At 41.8% G+C, this 20,360-nt stretch overlaps 1 protein-coding gene across 8 annotated transcripts in view; it reads left to right on the top strand.

The window, feature by feature from the left end:
* VPS13B (vacuolar protein sorting 13 homolog B) overlaps positions 1-20,360 on the top strand; it is a 1,237,203-nt gene that overhangs the window by 499,835 nt on the left and 717,008 nt on the right. For all 8 annotated transcript variants that reach the window (XM_033933145.1, XM_033933154.1, XM_033933146.1 and 5 more), the window contains one exon: positions 18,632-18,759. In XM_033933145.1, the coding sequence (XP_033789036.1) occupies positions 18,632-18,759 (128 nt within the window). The remainder of the gene's footprint in view (positions 1-18,631; positions 18,760-20,360) is intronic.

The raw sequence follows: 20,360 nt of genomic DNA, 5'->3' as shown, positions 1-20,360 counted from the left end.
GCTTATCTTATTATTTAAGTTGTGCACATAATTGAAAAACACAACCATTTTGAATGCAGGAACACTCTTCTGATGTTGATTCATTGAACCTTAGAGGACCTGAAATTACCACTGGGTAGTAGTCTTTCTAGTGCAATAGGTATATATTTAGAACCTTCATAGCATGCCCCCTAATTCTAGGTTTGGGTTTTTTTTTTTTATTAGAAAGAGTAAACTCCTCTTTATTTGGATGTACTTCTCATTCCCTGTTTCCTACTCGCTCCCTTCGTTCCTCTCAGCACAATTACCTAATAATCCCAACCACATGACAAATCACGTATGATACAACATGACACATTATTTATTCATTTAGAGAACCCATACTTTGGAATGCCCTGCCTTTGTATCTATGTTAGGAGCCCGCATTAGACAAATTTAAATCTGCACTGAAAACTTTCCTTTGTAATGTTTTAATAATTAGCTTAGGACAATCTCTGATGACAAGCAGTAACCTTTACCTTCCCTCTCCCTTCCCATCTTTACTATGATTGTTTTGTAGTTCCTCTTATCTCTCTCTTTTAACCTTTCACCCTTTTTAACATTACTTGATTAAATTTGTGTTTTATGAATGTTCTTCCTCTTCTTTTCCTTTGATATATTATTTAAAACCATCCAGATGCCCTCGAGATGTGTGGTATATCAAGCTGTTATGTTAATCAGGTTTTCTATTCTGCCTTTACCTATTCAGTTCAAGGTTGGATCAGTTACCCAAGAAGTTATAATTAACAGTTTGACATGGACATTCAATAGAGTTGCTAGTACAGGTAGATCAGTACAGTTATTAATACAGTTAGGTCATAGTTACAAATATATAGTTACAAGTTCAATAGTCATTATTGGCTTATTTTTATATCCCAAGAGTTGCATTAGACAGTTCAGAAATGGGCTTTTACATACCACTTCAGTTACTTCAGGGTTGACTCTTTGTCTTGGTGCAGAAATGCTTTTAAAAGGTTTTAAAAGGGAGGGTGCCAGCTATCAGAAAGTTCACCATCCTTACGTACAGCATAGTGCCGAATGGTTAGGAAGCCTTGGGACCAGGAGAGGACTGGGCCGCTAAATCCCAAATCACTGAAGATCTTGGACATTTGAGCCCTGATTCTGCAAAATGCGTCTAAAGTTAAGCGCCCTTTGTAGAATTGCGCTCAGCAGAGTTCAGCACTGTTTAGGCGTCCTTTAGAGAATCAGGTTTTAGGTAAGATTTAGACGTCCAAACAATGTCTTTAATGTTATAATATTTTATTAATATGTTATTAGAATGGCAATTGTATGCTGTTTTTCATTATAATTGTAATATTAGGAGTTGGATTTGTTTAATGCTTTTATTTATTTCTCTTCCATCAGACAAAGTGTCTGTCTGGGATTCAAACCAGCAACTGCGCTGTGATATGATAACCTACAAAAGTTAGAGGAATGGTTTAATATTTGGCAACTAAATTCAATGCAGAGTAATGCATATGGGGATTAACAATTGGAAGGAGCCGTATATGCTGGGAGGGGAGAAGCTGATATGCACGGAGGGGGAGAGGGACCTTGGTGTGATAGTGTCCGAAGATCTAAAGGTGAAAAAACAATGCGACAAGGCGGTGGCTGCTGCCATAAGGATGCTGGGCTGTTTAAAAAGAGGCGTAACCAGTAGAAGAATGATGATGTTGATGCCCCTGTACAGGTCATTGGTGAGGCCCCACTTGGAGTATTGTGTTCAGTTTTGGAGACCGTATCTGGCGAAGGACACAAAAAGGCTTGAAGCGGTCCAAAGGAGGGCGACGAAAATGATAGGAGGCTTGTGACAAAAGACATTCGAGGAGAGACTTGAAGTCCTGAATATGTATACCTTAGAGGAAAGGAGGAACAGGGGAGATATGATTCAGACGTTCAAATACTTGAAAGGTATTAACGTAGAACATAATCTTTTCCAGAGAAAGGAAAATGGTAAAACCAGAAGACATAATTTGAGGTTGAGGGGTGGTAGATTCAAGAGCAATGTTAGGAAATTCTTCTTTATGGAGAGGGTAGTGGATGCCTGGAATGCGCTCCTGAGAGAGGTGGTGGAGATGAAAATGGTGATGGAGTTCAAAAAAGAATGAACAGAGAGGATCTAGAATCAGAAAATAATAGTAAATATTGCATGGTCTGTGTCTGTATATGGCCATTTGGTGGAGGATGGGCTGGGGAGGACTTCAATGGCTGTGAGGGTGTAGATCAGTGGTGTCCAACCTTTTGGCTTCCCTGGGCCACGTTGGCCGAAAAAATTTTTTCTGGGGCTGCACAAACGCTGCAGCAAGACAGAGGAGGGAGCCGGCAAGACGATAAACACCCGGGGGCAGCACAGGAAAACACTGCATCGCCCTCGACCGGGGCCACACAAAATACTTCACGGGTTGGACACCCCTGGTGTAGATGGACTAGAGTACGCGTTGTCAGAGACTTCAGTAGTTGGAACCTAAGAACAGTACCGGACAGAGCTTTGGATTCTTGCCCAGAAATAGCTAAGAAGAGGAAGAAAAAAAAAAAGAACAACAAATTTTTAGATTGAATCAGGTTTGTAGACTAGATGGACTATTCAGGTCTTTTTCTGCCTTGATACCTGCCTGGAAACTGCTATAGCTCAATAAGTAAAAGCCCTATGTTCATCTTCCAGAGATCATGGGTTCAAATCCCAACCAGCTCCCCCAGCACATATTTTAAATGTGGCATTCTACCTTGCAGGTGCACCTTGATGATCTCACAATGAGGTCACCATTGGGCAGCTGCAAACCTCCATTTGCAATGAAGTAAAAGCCATGCTAAGGTCTGTATATGGCTTTTTCCTGTTTTTAAGCTTTTGCAAATGAAATTATGTATGCAATATATATATTTTTGTCAACTGCTTTCTTTACTGTCAAGAATGAGCTGATTGAAGTACTGTTTAGTCAGGATAAAAAGGGTAGCTTTTTAGCAAGAAAACTAAAGCTATGTTTTTTATGTACTGTGCTTCAGTTAATGAATCTTTTCCTCTAATTAGCAAATAACATTGCAGTTTGTCCACAAAAATAGAAGGTTTTGCATGCAATATATCTGTTTTGATGTGCCCCATTTATGCGTTGCCTTATGAAATGTATTTTGAGCTTAATAAAGCAAAAATAAAAACCCAGAGAGCTATTTAGCAAAGCCCATTAAGGACATCCAAACTGTGCCTAAGTCCATCCATAGAACTCAGATCTATTTGAAGCCCAAACTAAGCTCAAAAGTAGACCTGGTTTTCATTCGCCTACAATATAGGCATTATATGGACGCCCTAGGTTGCTCAGTGTTATGTAAATGAATCAAAGGACGCCCAAATAGAGTCATTGCCCAAACCACGCCCATTCCACGCCCATGCCTATTGAGTTAGGCGCAAGTTTTAAACATGGGTGTCCATAAAATTGTGGCTGTGTCTATAAAGTGGCGTCTACGTCCTATGGATGCCTAAGCGCCAATTATTGCTTGTTAAGACCCTTAATTGGCTCATTAACTGCTTAGATTGGACGTCTAAAACACACCTAACGTTAGGCATGACTTAGGCGCCCTTTATAGAATCAGGGCCTTGAAGTCTACTAGATCAAATGTGCTGCTTACGTCAAATTGAATTATGATTGCGCGGTGATCCTTGCTTACTATTGCTGGGTCAAAGCAGGCAGAGCTAGTGAAAGATATTTAACAAAACAATAGGGTACTTAGGCTTAACAGCCCTCTGGAATGTGATCAGAAGGAAGTGCTTTGAACAGGATTTTTCACGTTGGTTTTTCAAAGTTTCACAAACTTTAGTTTTCTTGGTAAACATGCTGATTTTTTTCTTGAAACAAAGCAAAATAGTTTTTAAAGTCCATCATCTAATATCTTACAAGGCTCTTCTGTTCACTGAAGATTAAATCAAATGACTATGTATTCACTCCTGTGAAATTATTTGTAAGTTTTAATGCAGAAGGTGATTTAGCTGTATATCAGAAAATTATAGAAAATTCATGTTAAAGATCGGAACTCCAACTCACAGATTGTAGTTATGGTTTCCTTGTTTTGCAGTTTTTTATCCTAGTGTCCTTTGAAAATCTGATTGATGCCAATCACTGGAGGCTTTTTATTATGAACTAGTCTTTAAGCCCGCTACATTAACGGGTGCTAGAATAGATGTGTCTGTCTGTGTTTCTTTATCTCTCTCTCCTTGGCTGCTGTCTGTGTCCTTCTGTCTTTCCCCCCCCCTGAGCAAAGCAGTCTGCCCCCAGCACACACCTCCCCCCCAAAGCAGCCCCCTTTCCTTCTCCCTAACTGTCTCTCCATGGCCCTCTTCTGTCTTCCCCCCCAGAGCAAAGCTATTTGCCCTAAGCACACCCCTCCCCCCCTTAGCAGCCCCCTTTCCCTCTCCCTGTCTCTCCATGGCCCCTTCTGTCTTCCCCCAGAGCAAAACTGTCTGCCCCCAGCACACCTCCCCCCCAAAGCAGCCCCTTTTCACTCTCCTTATCTCTCCATGGCCCCTTCTGTCTCCCCCAGCACACCCCTCCCCCAAAGCAGCCCCCTTTCCCTCTCCTTGTCTCTCCATGGCCCCTTGTCTTCCCCCAGAGCAAAACTGTCTGTCCCCAGCACACCTCCCCCCCAAAGCAGCCCCCTTTCCCTCTCCCTATTTCTCCATGGCCCCTTGTCTTCCCCCAGAGCAAAACTGTCTCCCCTCAGCACACCCCTCCCCCCAAAGCAGCCCCCTTTCCCTCTCCCTACGGCCCCCTGAATTAATCCCCCTGCTTACCCTCCCTCCATCCCTGCGTCTTCTGGCCTGCTCCTCTTCAAAGCAGGCTGCGATCGTGGTGGCCGGCCCCAGCGAACTTCGCAGGCCACTCCTCAACCCGGAAGCACCTCCCCCCCCGACGCGATCCCATGCGTCAGAGGGAATGTGCCACCGAGGCCGGAAAGCAGCCTGCGAGGCTCGCCAAAGCCGGCGAAGAGGATCAGCGGCAGCGGTGAGCGAGGGTGGGAGGTATGTTCCAGCTTGCTTCGGGTTGGTGAGGTGAGGGCGGGAGGTGTGTTGAGCTTGCTTCGGGTTGGTGAGGGCGGGAGGAGGGGAGTGGCCAAAGTGATCCCTGGCCGGATTCTAAAATGGAACACGGCCACGGATCACACACCACAGCGACAGGAATCATGCTTTTTTTTAAAGCGCATGCGCCGCTAATGTTTTATTATATAGGATGCAGCTCAGAGAGAAAAGGTGCTTGCTTTAAAAGTGCAGAGAGGCAAAAAGTTGCTTTTATCCAAACAAAACAGGTGAAAATAGTTAAAGGTTACTTCTATTAAACTGCGCTAGCAGTTTTTAGCGCGGTGAGCCACGCTGAATGGCCTGCGCTGCTCCCAACGCTCATAAAGTTCCTATGAGTATCAGGAGCAGCACGGGCCATTCAGTGTGGCTCTCTGTGCTAAAAACTGCTAGCACAGTTTAATAGAAGAAGGGGGTAAGTGAAGGAAAGAAAACTCAAAATAAAACGCAGGACTAGTATCCCAACAAAGAATGAGCAGAATTATGTAAAAATTTGACTAGTATAAAAACAAATATTGTAGGAATAAAACAGATGCCTTGCAGGACTTTTCACATAGATGCTTTTTTATAAATTTATCGCCATATTATGTTTGGATTACTGCTAAGATCTGTTAACTATTATACTCAGTAGATGAATGAGGTAGAACTCTTGAAAATTTTGTTACAAATTTATCTTTTTTGGATTATTATCTACATCTTAAGTTTTTACTCATATCTATGAAACAAAGTAGTGCCAGTCTAGTTGGAAATGAAATTTTACAATTTGTCTGCTTTTCACATTTTTATTTGCCTTTCATTACTGTGGAAAAATTACTCATGCCTAATGATGATGTCTACTGGAGCAATGTTACACAGTTTTCCAGCTGTAATGCATAATTTATTGCTGAGCTGATATTAATAAAAATAGAAGCAAGGCTACACACCTGCTGCAAACTATACCTACAGGACCAGTATTTGGTATTAGAAATAAATTCAGTTTGGACTGAGAACAGTTCACCCTCTATTTGTATGCCTGTATCCTTGACAACATCTTCAGCTGCTTGTTAGGTATAAAAATCTGTATATAAAAGACATTGCTGAATAAAGAATGACATCACTTCTGAAAGAATTTCTGCTTTACTTTAGCTAACTTAAAAGAAAATCACATATTTTAGAAGCTGTTATAAAAAGTACTGTAGCAGTATTCTCTCTATTATCAATTAAAGGTGCTGCTACTTTAAGCCTTAATTTTGTATTTCTTTTAATTACTAGGAAATTACCTTTCAGTTTATATCATACCATGGTATTTATCCCCCATTGCCCCAGGTACATTAGGTAGAGTGTGAGCCCACCAGGACAGATAAGGAAAAATGATTGAGGGTTCATAGACAACGGCGCGAAAGACAAAAGCACGCGCCGACAATTGAGCGCAGCGCACGCCGCTGCGCCGCTCTAAAGTTTTTAGGGGCTCCGACGGGGGGTTTTGTTGGGGAACCCCCCCAGTTTACTTAATAGACATCGCACCGGCGTTATGGGGGGTTTGGGGGGTTGTAACCCTCCACATTTTAGTGTAAACTGAACTTTTTCCCTAAAAACAGGGAAAAAGTTCAGTTTACAGTAAAATGTGGGGGGTTAGAACCCCCCCACACTCCCCACAACGCCCCCACAACGTGGCGCGATATCTATTAAGTAAAGTGGGGGGTTCCCCCCCACACCCCCCCATCGGAGCACTAAAAACAGTAATTTAGAGCAGTGCGGCGGCGCGCACTGCGCTCAATTGTCAGCGCGCGCCTTTGTCCCGGCGCGCTTTTGACCTGACACCATGATTGAGTACCTGAATGTAAACCACTTGGGCTATAAGTGATATATAAACAAATAAAAAAAATTAAAAATAAATTTATGATATTTGCCAGTTCCAATATTATCTAGTGGGATCCATTCTGTGCAATGAAATTTATAACACATTTGTGTGTGTGGTTTTTTTGTTTGGGGTTTTTTTTGTCTCTTATTTTATATTTTACTATTAATCTATGATTTTGAACAAAAGTTTGGAAAGATGTTGATCTGAGGAAGCGGTCTATAAGAAATTTGGAATGAATAAATAGTGCTCCCAAAGATTTTGGAGAATTTCAGGGAAGTAATACCTACTGTATAAAAAGTGACATAATAATTAATAGATTAGAAAAGTAATTGCTATGCACATTTATAAATATTCTTCAGTATACTCAAATTACACCATTATTTTTTTTTTATGTACATTTACAAAGAAGAAATTAATCAATAAAGATGGAGGTTGAAGATGTTAGAAGGGAGCTGATGCTGACAAATGATGGTGATGAAAAAAGGGGATGGTGCTAGTGAAGATTGGGGCTATGATTGGGAGAAAGGGGCTGGTGCCAACATGGAGGGTGGGTTAGGAGCAAAGTGCAGATAATAATGGAGTAGAAGAAGAGATTTGATGCTGTGTCTGAGGCTTACACTGGCAGATTCTAATTTTGGGGCCAAGAGAAGGAGACTAATACAGATGATTAGGGGAGAGTGTGGACAAGGAGACTGATGTCAGGGGAATTTTAAGAAAGATAAGGCAGATAGTGGGTGCGGGTGGGGAAACAAAGACATATACAAGAGAAGGCGGAGATGGTAGGGTGAAGAGATAGATGTAATGAGAATGAAAGACAATGTTAATGAATCTGGAGAAGGAAATAAGTGAGCAGATGCTGGGGAAGGGAGAAAGGAGATGGGAGAAAGACACATGGGAGAAAAGTAAGAGATTACTAAGGATTCTGAGAATGGAGGTGAAGTAGCAGTAGCAACTGAGGAAAGGGGAAAGAAAGAGGGCTATGGAGAGAATGAGAGACAAAGAAGGGGAGACATCTTTGAAAGAGAGTGGAAGAAGAGGAAATGGGAGCCAGGATAGGGGGTAAGACACAACGGATTGGAGGTGGATTGGAGATGAGTGACAGTGAAGTGCTGATGAAGGGATGAGAAGAAAAGGACTATAAATAATGCTTGAAAAAGTCCCAGAAGATGGGAGGAATGGGAGAAACTGCATGGGGTATGATGAGTAAAAGGGGAAAAGCTGATTGGGGGAAGATGAAAGGAAGTGGAAGTGATGGATGGAGGTACAGTGTGAGAAAGGGGAGATGCAGACACATGGAGAAAGAAAATAAAGAAAGGGAAGATGCTGGGTGAGAGTACAGGCATTCAGGAACTATGTAGGAGAATGTAGATAGAGCTGGGAAATTGGTGAAAAGGAGTATCGTATATACTCAAATATAAACCTGCCTTGCATCCAGCCCTCCTTCTCTCCTTCCTTCCCTACCTCCCTCCCTTCCTGCCTAGTTCTGCACCCAGACTCTGATGCCCACTGCAGGCCTCCCTTAAGCCCTGGTGGTCCAGCAGTGAGCCAGGACAGGTGCAATCTTTCTTGCATCCTATCCTGGCCAGCTGTTAAGCACCCTGCCTCCCTCCCGACTCCCAGACCTGTTGCAGGCCTCCCGTGGGTTTGCCTTAAGTCCTGGTGGTCCAGCGGTGAACCAGGACAGGAGTGATCCTTCCTGCGTCCTGTCCTGGACAACTGTTAACCACCCCACTTCTCTCCCCCCTCCTGGACCCAACATACCTTTTGAACCCTGGTGGTCTAGCAGTGAAGCAGGTCAGGAGCAATTTTTCTTCATTCCTGCCCCGTGCAAAACCACAATCAAAAATTGCTGCACAAGTTCCTGTCCCGCTTCACTGATAGACATCCAGGGTTCTAAAGATATATTGGAGAGGGGTCTGGGAGCTGGGAGGGAAACGGGGTGGTTAACAGTTAGCCGGGAAAGGATGCGGGAAGGATCACTCCTGTCCTGGCTCACCACTGGATCACCAGGACACAAGGCAGGCCTGCAACGAGTATAGCAAATTCACCATGCCATCACAGCACTAACTCCCAAGAGTGAAACAGCAACCCTACCTAGCTTTTTAAGATTAAAAATGTTACAACTGTTCCTAGAACATCAGTATAAGCTGGACTGCTATGTAGTTGTCTAGAAAAACAGAATACCATACCACAGTCTCACATATGCACAGAATAGTCCCTTTCAAATGTGATTTAAGGGGCCACAATTTAGGAAGTAACAGACAAAATCTAAACCAGAAACACCAAGACTGCATTCATTTCTACACCAGAAAAAGAGAGATTAAAAACCATTTAACTTCTTGGGGAATGCTACCTACTGTGCAATTCATAGTTTGTATAGAATTTCTTTCTACAAGCATTTATTGACTGTCTTGTATCGGGCAGGTTTGAAGAAATTATATAAATTAGGTACTAACATTTATGTGCCTTTGTCTATACATCTAAATATCAAAATTCTATCTATGTGCTATTGTGTAAATACCCACTTAACTTACTGTATATAGTACATACAAAGGGGCATATGCAGTGGCAGAGCATGGGCAGGACACAAACATGCATGTATGTGATGTGTTTATAGAATAAGAACATTGTTACTATTGTCTGCCAATGGTTATCTTAAAAACTGTTATATTAGCATTAGATTACTATATACTGTATACAGTAGTTGAACTGCAGAGTGCAGACACTGACTTTACTTGTATAAACCAAAGATTTCCTATTCTTAATTTATTTTACAAGTTTACATGAAAAAGGTTTGTCTACAAATATTTTTCCTAGCTTCATATCTATATAATAATTATATCACATTCTGCAATTCAGAAGGTGTTATTTTTCAGTACTTGCAGGTAACTATAGCTCACATATATTGCAATGTGTGAAATTGTCATGAATCAGAGGGATACATACCCTGTAGGTCCTAAAAGCAGGCTTGTGGAGTAGATATAAAGTATGAAGGCAGTGGTGTACCTAGCATATGTGACACCCGAAGCCCATCATTTTTTTACACCCCCCATCTGTATGAAAAACATGATTTTTTGTAACAATCTACACATCACACAAGAGTGTACCTAGGAAAAGGCAGCATCTTACATACTGCAGTGAGCAGTACATCAATACACCCATTGTAAAACTAAACAAGCCAGACTAGTACAGATGAATCCTACACAATCAATCCTAACTGAAAATCATGTCTTTGGAACACACAGAACACAGAAAACACCTTCGCCTAGTATGAAATATGTAATCACAAACTAACCCCTCTCCCTTTTACAAAACTGTAATGTGGTTTTTAGCCATGGTGGTAACAGCTCAGACTCTCATAGAATTCTGAGCAATTACCACCATGACCAGTGCTAAAAAAACGCTCTACAGTTTTGTAAAAGGGGGGATAAAATAGAAAAAGGTTAAATTGAACCACCAAGAAGTTGGACTCTGCATTCAATGCAACACCACAGAAACAGCGATGCATCTCCCCTAAAGCAAAAAAATAAATAAATATATTTTTTTTCTACATTGTCTTCTCTGGTTTCTGCTTTCCTCATAGTCTTGTCACTTTCTTCCTTTCATCCACTGTCTACCCTCACTCTGCCCCTTCTATATGGCATCTTCTCTCCTTTTATTCCCCTTCCATCTCTCCCTTCACCCCTATTATTCTGGCATCCATCTTCTTCCCTTCCCTCTCCCACACCCCCATGACCTGGCATTTCACTCTCTCCTCTCCCTTCCCCCCACTTCCATCAGCATCTGCCCCCTTTCTTTCCCTCCAACCCAATTTCACCCAGTATCCTTCCCCCTTATGTCTCTCTCTCCTTTCCCTGCACACCAATTTCATCAGCATCTGCCCCCTTTCTCTCCCTCCACCACCCTTCCATACCACCCTGACACCCTTTTTCTCCCTCCACCACCCTTCTATGCTCCTTTCTCCCTCCAAATCAGCAAGGTCCCATGATAACTGCTTCTGTTGCTTCTGCCTCTGGAAGATATAAGTGACATTGGAGGGGGTGGGCTGGTAGAAGCTGGGAGTTGTGGCAAGGTTCCACAATGACTGCAGCTGCCGGTCCACCCCTTCCAACGTCACTTACATCTTCCGGAGGCAGAGACGGCAAATGCAGTCATCGTGGGACCTTCCTGCACTTCAGTGCGGCTGCCGACTCTGCTTCGGAATAAGTACTGCAGCTGCGCTGAGGTGCAGTTGCCATGTAGAGCAGCTCTGAAAGTTCTGAATCCAACTGGCTGTGTACCCCCCTAGGGCTGGCATCCGGGGCGGTCTGCCACTGTATGAGGGGACAAAAAATAATAAAAACAAAGGATAACTTGACCGATTTAGATATGTCATGCAATTATAACCACAAAAATATGTTATAAAATGTAATTCTAAACTCAAAAGACTCCAGACGAAAAGCAGACTATAGAAAGGAAACTAAAAAAGACCAAACCCATAGTACTAAGATCCAAATGCTAAAATCGGACATGTCCATTATGAAGGGACACGTGGATCACCGCTAATTATAACGAGTGAGTCTCTAAAATATGAGACGGTAACGGATAGCCAGACCTGGTGGACGGAAGTGACAAATACTTGAGCCAAAACCAGAGCACCGTGATGAAACTTGAATAGAAATATGGATACCTATTTATACTTTTGAGTAAAATTGCGATGCGAACATGTCATAGAAAAGAATAAATAATGTGTAAACTAAAAACACCGAACTCAGAATTAATGAAATAACATGCTAAAAGAACTTAACCCCCCCCTAAAATAGGGCATATACATACTTAAAATGATGGCTGGTTACAAACAGTATGCCTAGACTATATAGACTAAACAGAGCAAAAGTAATGATTCTTTTATTAACTAAAGATCTAATTATTTGTTGCTTTTTTGCCCCGTCCTTAAGTGTTTTTTACCCTTTTGTCTCTTCCTTCTTAGACTAAGAAAATTGTAACTTTGCCCTCTCTTTCCTAGTGTATCTAGTTAGTCATGAACCTCTTAAGTTTTAATAATGTTTGTTATATATATTATTGTTTTTAAAATGTGTTAAAATTTTGTTTTAGGACTGTTTGTTCACTCATTAGATGTTTTAAACTGTACATCGCTTAGAAAACTCTGTTTATAGGCGATTTATCAAATAAAATTGAACTTGAACTTGAACTTTAAACGTATGGGAAATGAATACAGAGTGTATCTTTAAAGCCAAGCCAACTGGGTAGATGAAAAGTGAAGCCTGGGAAAGATCTAAATTATTGTTCAAATGAGCTTCTATTAAAACCAAAGAATAAAACCACAGCACTCGGGAAAGTAAAAAAGGGAGAGTAAAATGGACTTACCGAAAAGGTCTCTGCATTGATGAGATAAACTCGTACGCAGAATAAATGTGAACATGCGACAGTGGGGCTATGATATTTGATCCATTGAAAGAGGCGCCAAAAAAGTGTCGGCAGTAGATTGAATGCACACTGATAGGGGAGGGGCATCGGGCTGTTAAAAAAGGCTGCTTTAATAAATAAATGAAAATACTGGTGAAAAACTAAATAAAAAACCAAAACCATGATAAAATGCCGAACCTGACTGCAAGTGGTAGTGAAAGTAGCATAAGGCACCCGTAGTACTGTTAGTGCCAGAGCTGCTTAGAATAAAGAACCGTGCTGTACATGAGGAGAAAATAGAAAGAATGAGGTGATAAGATGTAAAGTGCTGGCCCCTCACTGCACTACTTGATAAAACTAAGGAGCGATGTTCTAGAGCAGGAGTGCCCACACTTTTTGGGCTTGCGAGCTACTTTTAAAATGACCAAGTCAAAATGATCTACCAACAATAAAATTTTTTAAAAACACAAAGCACACTGTACGCATAGAAAATGTTAATTATCATTCTTATTCCGGGGTTTTTTCAAAGAAGTCAAAGCAAATGACTCTATGCACTGTCACCTCACTAGCAACCATACAAAAATAGACAAATATACCCCCTTCCTTTTTACTAAACCACAATAGCAGTTTTTAGCACAGGGAGCTGCACTGAATGCCCAGCATTGCTCTTGACGCTCATAGGCTCCCTGCACTAAAAACCACTATTGCGGTTTAGTAAAAGGGGACCATAGTGTAAAATATAGACAGCAGATATAAATTCAGACACATTTTGATCACTAAATTTAAAATAAAATCATTTTTCCTACCTGTTATCTGGTGATTTCATGAGTCTCTGGTTGCACTTTCTTCTTCTGACTGTGCATCCAATCTTTCTTCCCTTCTTTCAGCCTGTATGCTTCCTCTCCTCCAGACCTCATTCCCTCCCCCAACTTTTTCTTCCTCTCTCCTTGCCGTTTCTTTCTTTCTCTCTTCATGCCCCCTTTCTTTTTTTCTGTTTCTCTTCTTTCCTTCTGTCTCCCTGCCTGCTCTCTTTCTTTCTTTCTCCCTGCCCTCCCCCAAGCCAATGCCGCTGCCATTGGGGAACAGGCCCCCAAGTCGCCGCCGCCATCGGATAACAGGCCCCAAAGCCGCCGCCTCTCCAAGCTCTCCCTGCTTCGGACCGACCAGCATTCCTCTCCCTGACTTCAATTCTGCCGTTAGAGAGGAAGTTCCGGCCCAGCCAGGCAGCGATTGTCTGGCTAGAACTTCCTCTCCGATGGCAGAATTGACGTCGGGGAGAGAGGAAGGCTGATCGGCCCAAGATCGCGATCAACTTATTGGGAGAAATGCTGCCAGGTCCTGCCTTCACGGAAACAGAAAGTAGGCAGGACTCGGCAGCAAAAAAAGCAAATTGTAAGCTTCACTGACCTGTCTCCCGCCTTAGCCCCTAGTGAACGCATGCTTCAGGGCTCTAACATGTGCGTGCCGGCTTCCCTTCTCTTCCCCCCACCCCGGACATAACTTCCGGTTTCGGAGGGAAGAGAAGGGAAGCCGGCACGCACACGTTAGAGCCCTGGAGCATAAGTTCGCTACGGGCTAAGGCTGTGAAATCTTCAAACCGTATTTTTTATAAAATGTTGAGCAGGGGTGGCAGCAGCAGAATTCACAAGCGGATGGTAGCCGGGCGGTCATCTAAATTATCCGGGCGGACTGCCCGGCTTAAAGAACCTAGGGAGAACACTGATTCCATGTGTATTTGGTCACATACAATGTAAATAATCTCTTATTAAGTACTAACCTTTAAATGCACACATTTTGCACGAGTGGAGTTTAGTTACAGTACACTTGTGTGCACATAAATTATAACATGCTGTAACTTATGCATGAACTTGCAAAATATAGATACAGACACACAAGCTTTAGGGCTCATGTATATCTGCAATGTAGGCATGTGTTAGGTGCTTTACGGTGGCATTTAAAAAAAAAGAAATATGATTATTCCAGGACAAGCAAGCAACATGGGTGACGTTATCCACAGAGTCCGGTATGGACAGTATAAAAGTTTGAGTGTCTTCCCACCTGATGCCGGTTTGCGAGGTTGTCAGTTTTTCATTTTCCGCAGATTGAAGAACACATATCTAAACTTTGTCTAATCAAGTTTGCCTTCCCACTTTGTATTTTTCATTATTTCTTTCTTTTACATCCTTTACATTTCATGTAAATTTCTTTATTTTCATTTTGGGGCCTGTAGGCCTTTTTTTCAGCCTTTGTCCTTACTGAAAGCGTCAATGGCTTTTCGGCCTTCTTATCACTCAACCCGTGCTATTGGTCTTTCTGCTGGATCTCTTCCCTATCTTCCAGGGCTAAAAAACAAAACGAAGAAGAATAAATGCCTTACCAAACAAATGTTTTTATATATTTTGTTCCTGCATTTTCTTTCTGTTAGAAGATACTAGGCCTGGGGTCAGGTACCAGGCAAGTTGGACTTTTTTCTGTGGTACCGATTCATCAACATTGACTTCTTCCATCAACATCATAAAGCGTCATGAGCATTAATGCATTATGTCTCTTGATACATACCTTTCCTCGACCCCATCGATGCAGGCTGTCATTTCTGAAGTGTGCCTCTTCTTGAGGTTACCAGCACTTTGACACCCTGCTGCCCCTGTGGTATCAGCTGAGCAGCATACGGTACCAGTGCCACCTTTCCACAGATTGATCTTCTGAGTTGTTTCAATTCCCTTTGGTACCAGAGAGCATCGACAATTCATTGATATCATCACCAGCTTCACTGGCATTTTCAGCATCTAGTCACTTGATGCATGCCTAGCATTAACGTCATCCATCATTGATGCAGGCTGTCAGTTCTGCAGCGCTCTGTCCATTGGGGTTTTCAACTGTTTGATACCTGTGGCACCTATGGTACCAGCTTCTTAGCCCTTAGTGTACCGGTGCAATCTCTCCCCATATACAGAGCATCTGTATTGTGAATGGCTTACTATAATTTTGGCCTTGATGCCCCTATTTTACCTTCAGTACAGACACAGCTTTAGCATTGGACTCTGTTCGGTACGATCCATCCTGCTCTGTTATTTACCCACATCGAGACTCGATACCAAAGCTATGTTTACCTCGGCCTCAGTACCCTGGGGTTGTGAGTTCAAACCCACACTGCTCCTTGTGACCCTGGACAAGTCACTTAATCCCCCCATTGCCCCAGGAACATTAGATAGATTGTGAGCCTGTCGGGACAGACAGGGAAAAATGCTTGAGTACCTGAATAAACTCATGTAAATCGTTCTGAGCTCTCCTGGGAGAACGGTATAGAAAATTGAATTGAATGAATAAATAAATATTATTCATGGTGCTTCCATGTCTCCCTCGGTACCGGGCTGACTTTAGCAGTATACATTTCTTTCCAGGTCTTGATAAACCGCAATGGTCACATTAGTCTTTGCTGGTTAAATCCAAAGCCTCCAGCTCCAGAGTCTAAGCCATTGAACCTCCAAGACGTGACAGCTGTACTATGGATAAGTTTGAACGCCATCTTTGTCAGACCTACATTGACTAACAGAGTTCTCAATTTCAACTACTCTGTCCTTTTATCTCAGACAGATCATATAGAACTTGGCTGGTTTTGAGCAATATATTCCATTTCATTGCCTGCCAGAACTTCCAGACTTCAGTCAACTGGGAAGAATCCACTAAGGCTAGAGACTTTTTTTTTTAAAGATGAACAATCCTGTATGTCAGAGGTGTTACTTCATAAAGAGCCTACTAATCATGGAATACCTCTTCTGCTTCTTTCTGTCTCTGTACTTTCAAAGGAATCCATCAAGTGTAGAGCTTGTAAAGATGGATTCCTATTTTACTCATCATAGCAACTCGGTTTCTCACCTTTCTAAGCTTCTGAACAAAGGGATCCACTCGAAGTGTAGACTTAGATCTCGTCCATTTGGGAATATTTTTATTGATCATTGACTCTGTTTCTGTTGACAATGGATTCCACTCTGGGTGTAGATCCTATAAAGTGGATTAATTTGTCTTTCACAGTTCTCCTTTGCTACAACAGATCAAACTCTCCATTGTGTTCCACATCTGGATTCTTCTTTTCTACGATCTTTGCAGATCTTTTCATTAGAGTCTTATTTTGCACCTACAGCACCTCATTCAGCCATTGGATTTCAATGAACCTCCCTGGGAGATTCTTACATCACCTCTTCACAATCTGTCAAAGATGTTAAGTTTCACAGCTGGGAGATATCTCTCCCCATCACCATGCCTACACCGATGATTTCCACTCTCTTCAAAATTGGCTACCTCTGACCCATCAATTTTACTATCCCTGTCGCATAGACCAGTGGGATGTTCCTAATCTTTCTTAAGGTTTCCAAACTTCCTAAAAAATAAATTAATAAATAAAACAAAGACATAAGAAGAAAACTCCAATTCCTTTGTTATTCTAATCAACTTGGAGGACTTGGAGTGGCTGTAGGGAGGAGCAGGCCACTAACACATCCTATTAAGGATGATATTACATCTTTCAAGCCTCACTTGTATTCATATCTGGTCTGGCTGCAAAATTTCTAGACCTTGCATGATACTCTGATTATTCCTTTATAATTACTGGCACCTATTATGTAGCATGTCATAATGCTATCTTCATTGTTTCTCCATTCCGATTATTCCTTTATAATTACTGGCACCTATTATGTAGCATGTCATAATGCTATCTTCATAGTTTCTCCATTCCTCTTCTATATTTCTATCAGGAATGAATACTTGTTATTTCCAGTTGAGACCTTTTCTCTATTAAAAATCTCACCTTGTTTCTCTATATGTCTGTCATATATTTCTCTACTTATGGCTCCCTAATATTAAGTATAACCTGCACTTTCCAATGAAGCAGTAGGTTCGAAATTTAAGAGAGTAGAATATACAAATTTTTGTGAAGAATCTGGTTACAGGCTGTACTGAGAGAAACACAGAGTACAGAGCTCAGACATCGGAATGCTAATGAAGAGAAATAGGACCTTTTCTCATTCAAAGAATTGGTAGGAAAGGTGCAATGAAGAGAGCAACCAAGAATGTGGATTCAATCAGAACAGGAGTAAAGCCAGAAAGAAATGTAGTCCTATGGAAGCAAGGTCTGGAGTGACCAGATGGCTAGGAAAAATAGTTATGTTCACTGTTTATTCAGTCCCTTCTCAACTGGTTTTCATTTCAGCATATATTGTGAGAAGAACTGCTTCTCCTCTGTTTTCTTCCATTGGTTCTGTTCTTTTTACAAGACATTCCAGAGCTCTCACAAAGCCCTCTAACAGAACAGTTCATACATGACTTAATCTTCAGTCAGATAGTCTTTCTTTTCAGTTCTCTGCTAACGTCCATAGTACGGAATTTCTCTCCTTTCTATGCTTTTGTTCCCGGTTTCATCCTACGACATTAGTCTATTCAACAGGAACCATCCTTTCTTTTCCTTTTTTTTCCAATTTTTGGTTCTCACTTCCTGTCTTCTCAAGAGAAAACGGATGGCTTTAGGGGATTTTTTTTTTTAGTCTGACACTCCTATATGTGCCATTTTTTCTATTACCCTTTCTGCTTTTCTCCTTGAGTCCTTCTGGCATCTTCCTCACTTATATTTGGACTAGCCTGCTGTTCTGAGGCCATCTCCATTTTTAGAGCCTCACTACACATTACTGTTCTTACCTTGTTACCCTTTCTTCTTTTGAAGGACAGGTTATATGCCTCTTATTATTCTCTTTTCTTTTTCTTCCCTTGCTCTGCCTGTTCGAATAGGACAATATATATACCTTTTGAATGTAGACCTTCCTATTTGTGTTTTATTTAGAGGCCAATACCATTTCGTAAGCTAGGGAGCCCCACATGTGAGAATATGCTGCCTGTTTGTCCTGGGATAAAGCACAGTTATTTACTGTGTTATCTGGGGACAGAAGGCAGATATTCTCATGTCCCACCCACCTCTCCTGGTTGGCTTCTTCACTTGGGCATAGAACTGACTGCTTTGCAAGCCAGCATTGGGTGTGAAGGCACTTGCGCATGCACAGTGCGGGTGGTCTTAAAGCTTCTAAAGCTTAAAATGACATACACTTTTACACTTTTCGTGCCAGGCTCCATGGGTGACATCACATGTTAGAATATCTGTCTGCTGACCTCAGATAACACCTGTTACGGTAAATAACTGTGCTTTATAGTTGCTTACTTTTCCATATTTAATAGCATCTACATAGGTATCTGAATAGTTTAAGTGGAATAGTATGTGAGTTGTCAGGTCTGAAGTGTCACGTTTTCATTTGTTTTTTCTCTAGAATCACGCCCTTTGTCAGTCCCTGTGAAAGTCATGCCAAACTTCTCTGAGTGCTGCAGAAGTCCAGAAGAAAGAATGAAAGAATTTATTGGAATAGTGTGGGATGCAGTAAAACGTCTTACACTACAGGTAAAATGAAGAGATTCACAGCTTTTACAACTTCCCAGCTTTTGTGATTTTAAATATATTTTGGCACTTTTTTTTTGCAGTTTTTTTCAATGCATTTTTATTAAGTTTTAGCATGAAATAACAGTGACATTAACCATAGAGCTAAACGATTTTCAAAAGATTACATTCAAGGTCAATAAACCTAACAATTACAAAAAGAAAAGTATAGACAGAATATTCAACTCCCTTATGTCAAGATAACATACTCCTTAGACAGCAACATTAACTAGAGCACCATTGTCAAATGTTACTTACTCATGTAACAAATCAATGTACCAGTCTCTGGCAGTGCAAATGCTTAATAATGTAGGTTATAAGGTGATGTAGGTTAATAGGTTTAAGGTGATTTACAATAAAAAGAAGCCCATATAGTATTACAATCCCTAAGGCTGTTCACCTAGTCTGATCCAGTTCACAACTGATAAGGGAGCACTACTCTTGAAGAATCCTTCCTGTAGTGACCCACACATCTCAAAAAGAGATAAGATGGCAGCATCTCCATAAAATAGTTTTGGCATTGAAGCTGCTGGTGCTGCACAGAAAAGGAAGGAGTGCTTTCATCTGGTGGCTGTACAATAGAAGTCTGCAGGAACGCAGCCCAGGGCTGGACTTCTGCACTTGGGTTTTTGATGCATAGTCCTGCTAAGAGCTAGGCTGTGACTTATTTATTTATTCAAGTACAGGCAGTCCCCGAGTTAATAACGGGTTTTGTTTTTTAAACCGTTCTTAAGTTGAACTCGGATCCTGTACAGTACACAGTCTATAAAAGCATTAAAGAAACAGTCCTTAAAATAAAGCACTGTAGTTTAAATAGAAAGAAAAGATAGGTTTATACTTACTTTTGCTCTTCATCCATCCCACTGTTACCTCTCCAACACCACTTCTGACATTTCTCCCTCAGTTTTTTCTTCCCCAAGCATCTGTATCTCACGCCTCTCCCACCACATGTCCAATATTTCTCTCTCCCTCCCTATGCCCAACAATTCACCACTTTCTTCATTTCCCCATTTGCACCATCTCTCTTTCCCTCTCACTCAGACCCCTTGCCCAACAATTCTCCCTTTCTATTCCCCCACCTCAGCATCTCTTTCCTTCATTTCTTCCATTCTTCCATCCAATGTCCCAAGTTCATGCTCCCCCCTCTCTCCTTCCATTCTGTGTCCCAAGTTCATGCTCCCTTCTTCTTTCCCTCCTTTGTCTGAAGTTTGTGTTCCCTCCCTTCCTTCTGTGTCCCAGTGCAACCCTGCTTCTCCCTTCCTGTGCTAACGTACCCTTTCTTCCTCCCTTCCTGTCAAAACGTGACCCTCCTCCCGTCGATGTCCCAACATGCCCCTTGTCATCTTTCCCTCCATTCAGCGGCCCAAATTTGTGCCTCTCGCGGGTGTTTACCTTCCATGGCTGGCTCTCTCCTCCCAGCTTGTGGCTGACCCTGAAGCCTTCCCTCACTTCCGAGTCAGCCGCGAGCTGCAAGCAGGAACCAGCAACTGTGGCTTTCCAAAGTGCGACGGAAGGAGAGAACTGGTCAGAGGAGGTAAACACCCACGAGAGGCACGAATTTGGTA

The sequence above is a fragment of the Geotrypetes seraphini genome, chromosome 2 (assembly GCF_902459505.1).
Source record: "Geotrypetes seraphini chromosome 2, aGeoSer1.1, whole genome shotgun sequence".
NCBI classification, from domain to species: domain Eukaryota; kingdom Metazoa; phylum Chordata; class Amphibia; order Gymnophiona; family Dermophiidae; genus Geotrypetes; species Geotrypetes seraphini.
The sequence above is the reverse complement of the archived record's forward strand: the minus strand, read 5'-3'. Positions and strand labels throughout refer to the sequence as shown.